Source organism: Mesitornis unicolor, unplaced genomic scaffold (genome assembly GCF_000695765.1).
Source record: "Mesitornis unicolor isolate BGI_N332 unplaced genomic scaffold, ASM69576v1 scaffold18437, whole genome shotgun sequence".
NCBI lineage: Eukaryota > Metazoa > Chordata > Aves > Mesitornithiformes > Mesitornithidae > Mesitornis > Mesitornis unicolor.
This window is the reverse complement of record NW_010198613.1, coordinates 36,654-49,374: the sequence shown is the minus strand read 5'-3', so window position 1 is coordinate 49,374 and position 12,721 is coordinate 36,654. Positions and strand designations below refer to the sequence as shown.

Genomic DNA, 12,721 nt, shown 5'->3' with positions numbered 1-12,721 from the left:
ATGGCCAATATTAATTATGAATGTAACCATCTTTTAAGTTTTCTTAGCAGAATTTTCTTGCTAGGCTTGACTCACTCCCTTTTTCCTTCCATTTCCTCTGGGCAAAACACCTACACTATTGCAAAAGCTTGCTAAAAACATGGGTAAGCCATAATTAGAAATTGAATTTAGAAGTTGCCAGAAATAGAAATCTCTGACTGAATTTTGAAAACTAATAAATTTTAGCCATCTTTTTAGGTACACAAAAGTTGCTCAGATTTCAAGTATTTCTTCAGGGAATTCTCTTACTTTTTGGAAGGGAAATCAGTCTGCTTCTATTCTTGTTTCTAGTTTAAAACTGATCTCTTACTTGTCACGATGAAGTCTCGTTCTCAATAGTGAAATATTTTTTCTGGCATTAGAAAAGCTAGGCAAGAAATCTAAAATTTTAAAGGCAACTTAGGTCTTAAAACATTGGCCAAGATGAAAGGGGAGTTATTATGTTAAGCATAAAAGCAGTTCCTTACTGTCCTCTAGTGGAGCAGTAATACCTTCACCAACACCAACTGCTCATTTCTGCTTGTAACTAAACTCGGTGCCCTCAGTGAGCAACTCTCTCTTCACTGCTTCCACAATTCATCACTTTATTGGCATCTATCATATCCCTTCTTGTGTGTCTCCTTTTCAAACTGAATCTTACCTTCTGCTTTGCAAACTCTCCCCTTCTTTTCAGTATGAAAAGCCGCTTAGGAGCAGCCGAGGGAGCTGGGTCTCTTTAGCTTGGAGGAGACTGAGGGGTGACCTCATTAATGTTTATAAATTTGTAAAGGGCGAGTGTCAGGAGGAAGGAGCCAGGCTCTTCTCTCTGATGTCCAATGACAGGACAAGGGGCAATGGGTGCAAGCTGGAGCATAGCAGGTTCAATCTGAACAGGAGGAAAAACTTATTTACTGTGTGGGTGACAGAGCAGTGGAACAGGCTGCCCAGAGAGGCTGTGGAGTCTCCTTTGGAGACATTCAAAACCCGCCTGGACATGTTCCAGTCTGGGTGATCCTGCTCTGGCAGGGGGGTTGGACTGGATGATCTTTCGAGGTCCCTTCCAACTCCTGACATTCTGTGTGATTCTGTGTATCCCAGCTCTACTTGCACAGTGAATTGAACTGAGTTTCTACTTTGCCCTCCACCCTTTCTCAATAAATAGGCTGAATGACACATGTCCTAGCAGAACTCCACTGTAGTTTCCTCCTGCTGTGGTGATTTATGTACCTTTAAACAGGTGTAATGTAGGAGAGAACTAACCCTTTCATACCATGACAGGTTGGTTCTACTACAAGCAGTCAGATGAATCATGCTTTGACACCCTCTAAGAGTCTTACAGACCATCAGAATGGCTCACCTTTAAAAAGTGTCGACCTTTCACACTGCATTTATCAGTAGGTCTGAAAATCTTGTTCATTATACCCTTATCAATAAGCCCACTGTTTCCAATACTCCATAAAGCCCATCAGGCTGCAGCTCTACTGATCTCCATGAAGCCTTTTTTAAAGTCTGATGGCAGAAGCTGCCAAAGCTGCTTTAAGTAACGGGTGCCATGCTACGAGAGGGTTGGCAGTTTCTTCTCTCGCTTAGGGATCCGTGGGAGCAGGCTCCAGCCCTGGCTGCCTGCGGACACTAATTTCTGTGACCTTTTTTGCCATTTCAGTTAACAGCTTCACCCACTCGCCCTGTAAAGAAAGCTTTTTAAGCACTTCCATAATGGCCATCAGTGCAAAAATCCCAGCTTTTCTTGTCACCTTATCTTTAAATATTCCCATTATCACTGATCATTTACTCTGCCAAATTCTACCTTGTAAAGGTTCTAATTAGTTAAAAGCAGCCTCCTACCTTTGTCAAAACCTTTTTTTTTAATGGATAAATATTTATTCAGAGCATGTAATAGTTGTCTTAAAACATTTTTTCAAGATACCTGCAAGAATCCCACCTCTTTGGGAGCTGTTAATTTTCTTCAATTTTCAGGAACCTAGCCTCAAGTTGGCACGGATTCTTTGACCACCTGCTCCAAGAAATGAACTTCTACAGCGTGTAAACATTTACTGTCAGTATGCATTAGTATATATGGGAATGACTGAAGATTTTAATTATTTGGCTTTATGCCTTTGCTGCTCCTTAGGATATAACCCTGTGAAATGTTAAAGCAAATCAATCAGCTAAGCAGGGGACAGTGCCTAGTGATAAACCTTCCTCTATTCTCCTGCAAGGCCTGTGATTTCAACCAAGAGGATTCGGTGTTACCAACTGTTACAGTGAAATTAATCACATTTTTTCAGTTTTCTTTTTGGGTGTATGCCATAACCTCTCCGCACCAGCAGAACTCTCTGACACTCCTATATAACTACACCTGGGATTAAATGGTCCTATCTACTTATTTTTTATATACATACTTTTATATACACAGACACATATATATACACAATACACTACTATTTTATTTTCTATTTTTGTTAAAGTCATTTGAATAGGCGCTTGTTTTATCATCTCTTTTTAAAGAGAATTCTCACTGGTTGAACCTAATGCTGTTTTCTTTATTTTATTCATTTTATTCTATTCTAGAATGCTACTTTATTAGTAAGACCCTCATAGTGATCTTTGGCCTGCCGACCTATGTAAAAGCATTACCCTGCCTCTGTGATACTGTATGCTCTTAGTCTCCAAATGCAAGTATCAAAGTATATCCCCTGCTACAAAAAAAAAAAATTAAAATCTCTGGAGAATCCTTCACAATCCAGTGGACAGCAATGATCATCATCTAGGACTCTGTGCATAGCTATCATCCGAATTTAGAAATAACAATGCTTATCTCTGTCAGTAAATAAGACACAGATATACACACAGATCCAAATTTAAAAAAAAATAAATATCAGATATACTAATTTAAACACTGAGGAAAACATGGTGATATACTTTTAACACCAAAATTTAAGAAAGACCCTTAGACTACATGGTTTCCATACCTGAAAACTATTAACAGTAGATACGTGTCATATTCAATATAGCTTTATTACAAGTCAGTATAACCATTATTGACAAAAGAGAAAGGCTATATAAAAAAATCCAGTGCAAAATAAAAGTACCCTCCAAAATCTGCATTTTTGTTCCCATTGACAGGCATTAAAGACCTTGCAAGAATGACTGATTTCAGTGACTTCAAAACAGTTACTCAGCGACACAAAGTTCAGACAGGGTTTGCTGGAATTTTAACTGCTGACTTCATAGAAAAAAAAGGGAGACTCATTGTCTGACAGGTGCAAAAATTAATACAAAATGTATTAACAAAATATGAAACAAACATACATTAAATAGTTTTCTTTCCTGGTACATCAGATTTTCAAATGAATTTTATAAAATTTACATATTTAATGAAACTATTTATCTATCATTGTAGAAAACACAGTTCTTTATTTCAAGTTTATATTAACTATAAATATCTAAGGACAGGAAAGATAGTCTTCAAGTTGGCAGCCCTTGCTTCCCCATCCTTTATGTCTTCTGCTCTTTGCTTTTTGGAGAAAACATTACGGCATAAGGCTGCCGTCTTTTTGGACGTTGACAGGGAGCAAGATCCTCTTTAATATATCCTTAAAAGAATAAGAACACATCTGAGATAAGAAATACGATATTAAAACAATATTTGCTTACCCTCAAAAAATAACTTGTGATACTTTTTTTTCCTTTTGTGGCAACTGGTTGTCACTTGACAAGAAGTTAGAGATCACAGAATCACAGCATGGTTTGGGTTGGAAGGGATCATCCACGGGATGGCATCCAGGGACACCTCCCACTAGACGAGGTTGCTCAAAGCCCCATCCAACCTAGCTTTGAATCCCCGGGTGCAGTATCATTATTGAAAACACTCAGCTGCTTTCTAGTAGATGACTGCATAGTAATGCAACACAGACAGATAATATAGGAGAATGGAAACTATCAATTGTTCATCTATTCAAAATAAAATTGCATTTTTCATTGTCTTTTCTACAGAAGATTTTACATAAGTGTAGGCATGTAACAAAGTGTGTAAATACTGCTAATTCAGTTGACTAATAAAAATAACTTTAAAAAACATCTTTCCTAGTCATACAGAGGAAACTTGAGGCACATGTGCTTTGTGGGTCTAAACAGCACATCTCTCCATTTTGAGGGCATTCTTAAAGACTTGTTCATCTGGGAAAAGCCAATCATGAGTCTATGGATGAAACACACCTTGAAAGCTCTCTGATAATAAAAGTTCATAGAAAGTTTCTATAACATGCTCAACATTGCTAACACTGATAGCAAGCAGACACTTTATGCAAATCAGTTACAGCACCTGGCTTTTGTCAAACCCTTACTGTTTATAAGCACTAACATCTGCTGAAGTGAGAGAAGTAGATTCCTAGTTCATACTTGGAAAATGCTGTCTATGCAAGTCAGTTATTTAAAAAACCCAACAAAAACCACAGCTGGTTCAAGATACCAATAAGAAATAGAAAATACATGCTTTGTAACCCACTACTTCGGAGCAACAGCTGTAATGGCTCATCATGGGAGCTCTCTCTGGTGTTTTGGTGTTTTTTGCTGTACTCTTGCACGATATGGCTTCTTACCAAGAAAGGGCTGCTCTGAAGTCTGCCTCTGAGATGCTGTTGAGGACCATTAACAACTGCACAGCTCTTACTCCAGCAGAACAAGGCGCTAGCCAAGAAGCTAATTTTAATGAGGTTGCAAGCAGATTCCAAATGGGTAGTAACAATCTCCCAAACAAGATATCTTGATCACCTAAAGTTATTAATGGACTTCCCTAGTTTAGATCAACTTCCTCATCAACTGGAACAGGTAAGAGAGGGGAGGAAGGACTATAATTTGTTCATCTTGAAAGATAACGATCAAGAAGCAAAGGCAATTCTAGAGTGGTGAGAGCTCTCTCTCATTACTTAAGGTAAAGGAGGGATGAGTTAGCCTCAGGCAGGCCCCATCTAACTGGATACACAAGAGAGGAAAGAGACTACTCACAAAGGAAGCTGCGATTCAGCAGTTCCTTAGGTGCTGTCTAGCCGGACTGAGGGATTCACTTTTCCTTCTGTGACACGAGAGACAAATTGATGGAAAAAAAACCCAAAACAACACTTTCCTGAAGTCTAACCAAGCTCAGGGAAGCTTAACAGCCTGCAAATTCTGTGACTAGGCTAACCCCTTTCAGTGGCTATTTAAAAAGACGGAACTTGTGTAGGGCCTCAGGAGCAAATTTGACATTTGTCCCTCACAGTGGGCAGGAGGTTTGAAGTTCTGTACACCACGTATGAAATACACATATTTCTTGGAAATACAGCTTCAAATTTAAATGAACTTGACTCAGCGTGCCTTGATTAAGCACTGTGAAAGTTGTGCAAGTCACTGAAAATCAAGGTTCCGTGATTAATGATGATAACACAACATATTCTGTTCCTTTGCTGATTTCCCTGACCTAGATCACTTTCCAGCTGATTGAATGAAGTTTTAAACTTTAGTGTTACAATTAAAAAAGGCAAACTATCATTCAGCAGAATGAAAAGCATTAAAGGCAGTACTGCAACACTCTCACACAAGAACACATACACATCTCTGGCTACATTTTCCTATGCCTCACCTGAAACTGATATGAGGACAGACTAAAGTAAGCGAAAATCAGGGTTTCACAGCTGTTAACATATACTCAAAGATATACACAACTCAGAGAGAGTTTATATAGGGCTCCTTAACTTAAAGTTTCACCACTTCTGAGGAAATGTACATATAGTACACTACAAACTCACCATGTTTTAGTATCATTAGTAAAAACTCACTTTTATACCATGCTCTAGGATTTAGAAGAATTATTTAGGAATGAACAATCTTCTCTGTGAAGAGTAAAAAAACCAAAAACCAAAAAACAACCACCAAAAAAACCCCACGCAGCTTTTGAGTGTCACTGACAAGCAGGGTATATGTATTAAAAACTATTTAATCACACCCTACATTCAACAATTCCATGTACCAATCATGTGGTATTACGGAGCTCTAAAGATAAAGGATATCAACAGTGCTGCCTGTCTCTCACCAGTAAATACAGTCTCTCAGTCTCTGCATCTGAAAATGCTGACCCAATTCTTGCTTTGGTTCAAAGGGGTTTTAATTAAGTTCTATGAAAGTCCCAATTATTTCTGCTTTCTCTATCTAAGCTCTAATAAAGTTTCCTTATATTCTCCTCTTCTCAGTAGTACAGGAACTGCTAAAAAAAAAAGAAAAAGACTATTCAAAATAATGGCTGCTGCTAAGTAAACAGACCTCAATCAGACTGGGCAAGAAAGGCTGCTTTATGAACTAAAGATAATTTCAGGGAAACATTTCAGGAAAAAAAGTCTGCTTTAAGAAATGCTTTGTAAGCCTTTTTTGCACAAACCTCTTTGCACACAAGTTTGGGTGGAAGGAAATCCAACTTCCCAGAAGTTTTCAGGAGAATTTGGAGGAATGTAGCGAAATCTGTGTCTTGAACAGGAAGCGAGTTTCTTTTCTCTCTCTTCTTCTGGAATGTCTGCATAATACTGAACGGTAGGAAAAAAAATCCAAGTTAACAAATTCATACATATAGAGCAATTGCTTCACACAATGACATTGTCAATCACTGTTTATTAACACAGCTATCTAAAAAATACTGGTGAGGATAGCCAAGAGTAGAGATTTGCTATCCAAATGAAAAACACCTGGCCATTATCAAAAAGCTAACTGAATTTACAGATTAAGTAAAACTTTATGGTGGCAAATTAGTTAGCTTTATATCTTTTAACATATCATAGGTACAAGGTTTGGGCATGTGTACAATTATTTACGTCAACAGTCTTACTGACCAGTTTTATAAAGCTAGAGTAGCACAGGCATTGAAATAGATGGGAATTTTCTAATAAATGAAGTTTCAGCTCACGTTTTTCAGCTCAGTGTCTAAATTTACAGCAAACTTCAGTCAAAATGCTTCCTCTGCTTTATTACCCTCAAATTAGGTGTAAATAAAGAGCTAGTTTATCTAGCTGACTGACACTGGGACTCCAGAAACCATCTGCCAGCTGGGCATTCTTTAGAGTATGTAGTAAATTGGCTAAGCTACTCTTTCATCCCTGTCAGCTTCTACTGGGGGCTGCAACGAGAAAAGTATATATGCTCTCCAAACTTTATTGCTGAGTGTAAACTAAAAGAGTAGAATCATAGAAAGATAAGGTTTTTTCATGCAGTTTTCTACTATTTTAGTTTGTGATTCTAGTCAGCATCTCCTAAAAACAGCAATCTGGCACTTAGGTAACACAGAATGCCAAAATATTTTCAAAGCGAATGCACATTCAGGTGGCAAGCCAACAGTCAGTCTGGACTGCGCAAGAAACCTCACTCTCATAGAAGTGGTAAAACAATTCTACTGAAGTGATAAGTTTGGCCTTTTTGAATTGTAACACTGAAGTTTAAAACCTCACTCAATCAGCTGGGAAGTGATCTAGATTGAGGAAATCAGGAAAGGAACAGAACAGCTCTGTCATTGACAAAACTGCATGAACTAGGAGGATACATAGACTTGTTGCATCCTGCAGTCTGTGGGAACTGCAACTCTGCCTCAAACTGAGGTACATTTTCTTCCCCCTCCCCAATCAATTCAGATTTCTTGCCATTCTTGTCATATGTTCTGTGACACCAAAACATATTCTGCTCTCAAAGCCCTTCTTAGTACAGGAATCTGATCTAGTAACATGTGGTGCTCCTGGTCAGGAACAGAGATTCAAGTTCTTAGGTGGTACCCAAAATTTAAGATTACTGCTCTGTCTACTACAAAGTCCTGATACGCAGGATGGAATAAACTGCCAGTCCCATAGATAATATTCAGGAATGGTTATGAGCCCCTAGTAAAAGGCTCTTCAAAAATGTATTGTGTATAAGCCCAGGATACTCTCACACTCTTGACAGCAGAACCCCTTTCAGTTGCTGAATTTGGAGACAGTTTGAAAATGTTTGGCACTGTCTTACACAACTTCCCCTTAAACAGGAAAAAGCCTATGCCAAGATCAGAACTTAAGTGGCTATCAGTAGCTTGGAGACTGAGTCAAATGGAATATGGTCACTTATGCAGCTGGATTTCACAGGCCCAGCTGGAAAAATGTCTGTCATTCAGTTAAAAATCTAGAGACTAATTAAAGAAAAGGAATAAGTATTTATCCTAGCACACATCAATTTTCACTGATAAGAGATGACATGGTGTTAAGTCAACAAAATTAATTATACGAATTCTACAGTACCTGTTTAAACCAAATAGATTAAGAGCTGAGTCTTATTTAGGGATAATTAGCAGCGTCCCTTATGTTTGTCCTTTAAATAGCCTGCAATTTTAGAAATTTGCCTACTAAAAGTTTGCAGTATACTGCATTTTTTTGGTATTAAAATGTTTATGATTGCTGAGGAACAATGGATCAAACAATGAAAAACACAGTATGGTCTTGTAGGAATAGAAAAGAAAAATACCAAAAAATAATCAAAGTATGTATTAAATAAAAATTCAGAAAGTAACCTTTTAAAGTTTTTTACATATCTGTCTGCCAAAGAGCAAAAAGAACCCTCAGATGTTTTCTAGATTGATCTCACTATCCACAGCATTGTCAACACACAAAACATTTGAGCTAGGCTTCTCATTGCGTGAAAAGATGCAAAATCTCATCCTGCAGTGTCTTCACTGAAAAAGAATTGTTTACAGAACTCGACAATTTGCAGTCTCAAAAAGAGAACAAACCCTTAAAATGCTTCTCTCCTTAGTTTAGCACAAAGTTACTTTCTGTATTAATTTCTGTAATTTAAATTTCTAATCTGTTAATTTCTGTAATTTAAATATATATCTAAGAAACATCTGACCAATTTTCCTACTTATCCGAAGTATAGCTGGACTTAATAACCACACTAACAAACGTTACTTTTACAAGCCACTGCTTAACTCCTGCATTCGAGCTCTCTCAGATTGCATTGCAAAGTTGTAACAAACCAAACCAAGAGGTCTTATCAAATGTGAAGTGAATGAGGTGCTTCCACAAGGTTTTAAGAGGACACATCAGTCTGCTATGGCATGTGCAGAAGTTAAATCTCTCACATCTTCTCAGAATGACAGGTATCCCTCCCCACTCATACTGCTTGCAGCACACGACCAGAAACAGTTTACTGACTTTTACCCACTCCCTGAATATTTCCTTAGACTTTGGAGACTTTTCAAACCCACATGACTAATAAGTAAGCCAAGACTTTTTTAAAGCATTATTTATGCATTATCTAATACTCCCTTCTTCCATCGGCATTTCATTCAAAGCTACTTTTATTATGGTGCAGTGACACAGCCAAGCATTCCACACATTCCAAGACATTCATCTTGAATGGCGCAGACTTAAAGACACACACCCCCCCTCCGCCCCCCCATAACTAACAACCCAAACTTTTCTGAAGTTTAATGTAGAAACCTAATACTGTAAAATTGGAGCTGTAAATGTTTCCAAACACCATAGTTACCACTCTAACTTGCCAAAAAGTAACAAGAACTGGATTTGCTGAAAAGAGAAGATCTGTAGTTTACAGAGACAGGAAATTAAAACACTTAACACATTGCTCTTGGGCCAGGAAGCAGAATGAAGGTTTGGGGTTTTTTGGTCTTGTTTTGGGCTTTTTTCCAACATCTTGTTTTCTTTCAAACTCTTTACCTCAAACATTTTTTAAAATAGTATTTATAGTTGACTGTAAAACTTAAGTTATTTGTATTTAATGAGTTATAATAAAGCTATTTTTCAGGAATGTGTTCTGGTTAAAAACATACTCAAACTTCTGCTAAGTAAATGTGACCTGACTATAAAGTGAATAGCAAGAGAATCTATGAAAAATGTTGGTTGTATACAGGTATGGAAATTAAGTGAAAAGATTCCAGAGAATCCATCATTATTCAGTCATTAATCCACAATTCTGACAAGTCATATTGTATTAGATCATCACCTAATGAACTCCAGCCTAAGAGCCTATTAATGGACAAATGAAATATGTTCTTATTACACATATAATTATGCCAGCATTTTATATATATACAAAGTATCTGAAACCAGTTTAGTAATTTTAAAGGGAGGAAAAAATCATGTAATGTGAAACCTAAAATTTTACACCTTTCACCCTACTAATGTAAACATTTTTGCATGCATTTGCACATATACACACATCGGCACCTATGCTGGTGCAATTATCTGAAAGCATAGACACCCCAGAAAACAAGGAAAAATAAAATCAAGATATTTCTACATACAGATAGTACAAGACATAAAACTTACTTATTCCAGTACCTGTAAATTTAAGTAGACCTTTTGAGCTAAAGTTTAGAAACTTGTAATCATTCTTTGAAAAGCTAACATGTTTTAACAACAAAAGTCCTACTGAACCATGATGCGAGATACACACAAAAAAATAAAGACTTTAAGTTATATGCAGTTACTACAGTTAAAAACAAACCAACCAACCCAAAACTTGGTAAAACAACTTTGGTAAACACTTCCCTGCTACTGGAGGTACTGACAATGATGCAACTAGATTCATAATTTCAACAGCACTTTAGCACGTAGATACTGGCAGTCAGGAGAATGGAAGACTGACCAAATTTTAAAGCACTACTTACTATTTCACATTCCTTACAAGTATGGCCAAGCAATTTTCTTCTTTCTTCTTTTTTTCGAATAACCTCAATATGAGGAAAATTTAACACAGTATTCTTTCTGGAAAAAAACGCAAAACCAAAAAAAGTTTCATATGACAGTACATTTATTTCTTCTATATGTATAGAAATTCCAGTTTTTAGAACACAAGGAGAGTCTCAAGAAAAGAAAAAATATCCACTCATACTGCATTTCATAGCTGAATAGGTCTATTCTTGCAATTAAAACGGTTCCAGGATTTTTTAAATGTAATGTGATCTTTTACATAACCAGAGATGTGCATCTCATGGTTTAGTGGGCATGGTGGTGTTGGGTTGAAGTGCTGGACTTGATGATCTTAGAGGTCTTTTCCAACCTCTATGATTCTACAACTTATTATTATGGTTTTATTTATGGTATGAAAGCAATTATTAGGTCAAAATTACTCAAATATAGATATATTCTGCAGATTTATTTTGTCCAAAATACACAGTTGCATGGATTTCTGCGACAGGAACATATGTCGGGGTTCAAGAACAGAACAGATTCTTTCCAACTTACCTGCACACAAAACACTAAACAAGTTTTCCTCTACAAAGAAAACATATGCTGAGGTAAAAAATAAGCTAACAACTATTTAACAAGTGGTTGGTATCACTATGAAATGAAGATTCAGACTACTAATGATGATTATTCAGAAAGGCAATAGAAGAAGCACCAAGAGATACAGTTAAACATTACTCATTCATTGCCTCAAGAAAGGGGCAAAAAAAATGCCAGAGAAGGAAAGATTTTTATTTGTATAAGCAAACCATAGGCTCTTTGCTCAAATGGATGCATGACCATATGCCTATAAGAAAAAACATGGATCACAAAATACTGCATTCAATAAAATTATACAGAGCTGAAGAGGCAATCCCTTCTCTTCAGCAAATTTGACAGACAGGGATCTCAATGTGTTTATTTTTCCCCCTCTACCCCAGCTTTTATCTAATCCAATAGATATTTCACCTGAGCATATTCAGTCACTAGTGTTATGCACAAACAGTTATTTTATGGAAGACCAAATTCCCTATAGGGAGGATATAAAGAGCCTTAAAATGCCTATACAGAACAAACTAAATTACCTTTCATCACTTTTGAAATATGGCTCCACAAAAGCTTTCTGCTTGGCTTTATCTTGTTTATCCTCATGTTCTGTAAATACATACGCAAAACAAAAAACTTGTATGTCATATTAAGTTAACAGAGTGCCTGGAGAAACATCTCTAAAATTGTTAGCCACCTATTAAGAAATAGAAAAATGCCATGTCCATTCAGTCTGAGACAACAGATTCAAATAGATACTAAAAATAATATAGAATTGATTGATCAAAAAGCACTACTGGAGTAGAAGGAAAACAGCAGCAAGACAAGTGAAAAAAGCAGAATAGTGAAGGAAAGGTTGCTTAAAATACAAAATACTGCAAAATCTATGATAGAACCTAGGACAGGGAGAAGAAAGGAAGGAAGTAACCTTCAGACAAAAACTGGTGTTTCCTGTAAGAGTCACTTTGCCGTACAGCTCCTATACCAACTTCCAGTACACATCTCATATTTGTGTGGTGGCTACATAAATTAACTACCAAAATAATTATGATATTGGCTTATGTTATGTCCTTACAATGGACACATTTTCCCACGAATCTATGAAAAATGAACTGATGGTTTGTTTGACATATTTGTTCCTAGAGAACAGAGGCTGATGTCAGATCAACTTTTGTAGTTAAACCAGGCTAATAAAGCCAAAACAAATGATATCTCACTCTTCGGTTTCTTGCTTGCTGCTGTTACTCCCTTATCCTGCTCTTCATCATGAAGAGTTTCTTTCTCATCACATGCAGAAGGACTATCTTCTGGTAGGCAGGATTCATATTCTTCATGGGTTGTCCGATCAAACATCTCTGTTAAGGTATCATTCATTTTTTTTTCTCTTCCTATTATAGAAAGCATAACGTACGTAAAGATCAGTCACT

At 36.8% G+C, this 12,721-nt stretch overlaps 1 protein-coding gene across 1 annotated transcript in view; it reads right to left on the bottom strand.

Annotated features, from left to right (window-relative positions):
- Nucleotides 1-3,278: 3,278 nt before the first annotated feature.
- RBBP8 (retinoblastoma binding protein 8) overlaps nucleotides 3,279-12,721 on the bottom strand; it is a 37,551-nt gene continuing 28,108 nt past the window's right edge. Inside the window, exons 15-19 of the mRNA XM_010189200.1 lie at nucleotides 12,512-12,682; nucleotides 11,834-11,903; nucleotides 10,691-10,787; nucleotides 6,431-6,572; nucleotides 3,279-3,614 (exon numbers count right to left, since the gene is read on the bottom strand). Of these exons, the coding sequence (XP_010187502.1) occupies nucleotides 3,517-3,614; nucleotides 6,431-6,572; nucleotides 10,691-10,787; nucleotides 11,834-11,903; nucleotides 12,512-12,682 (578 nt within the window). The 3' untranslated portion in view covers nucleotides 3,279-3,516. The remainder of the gene's footprint in view (nucleotides 3,615-6,430; nucleotides 6,573-10,690; nucleotides 10,788-11,833; nucleotides 11,904-12,511; nucleotides 12,683-12,721) is intronic.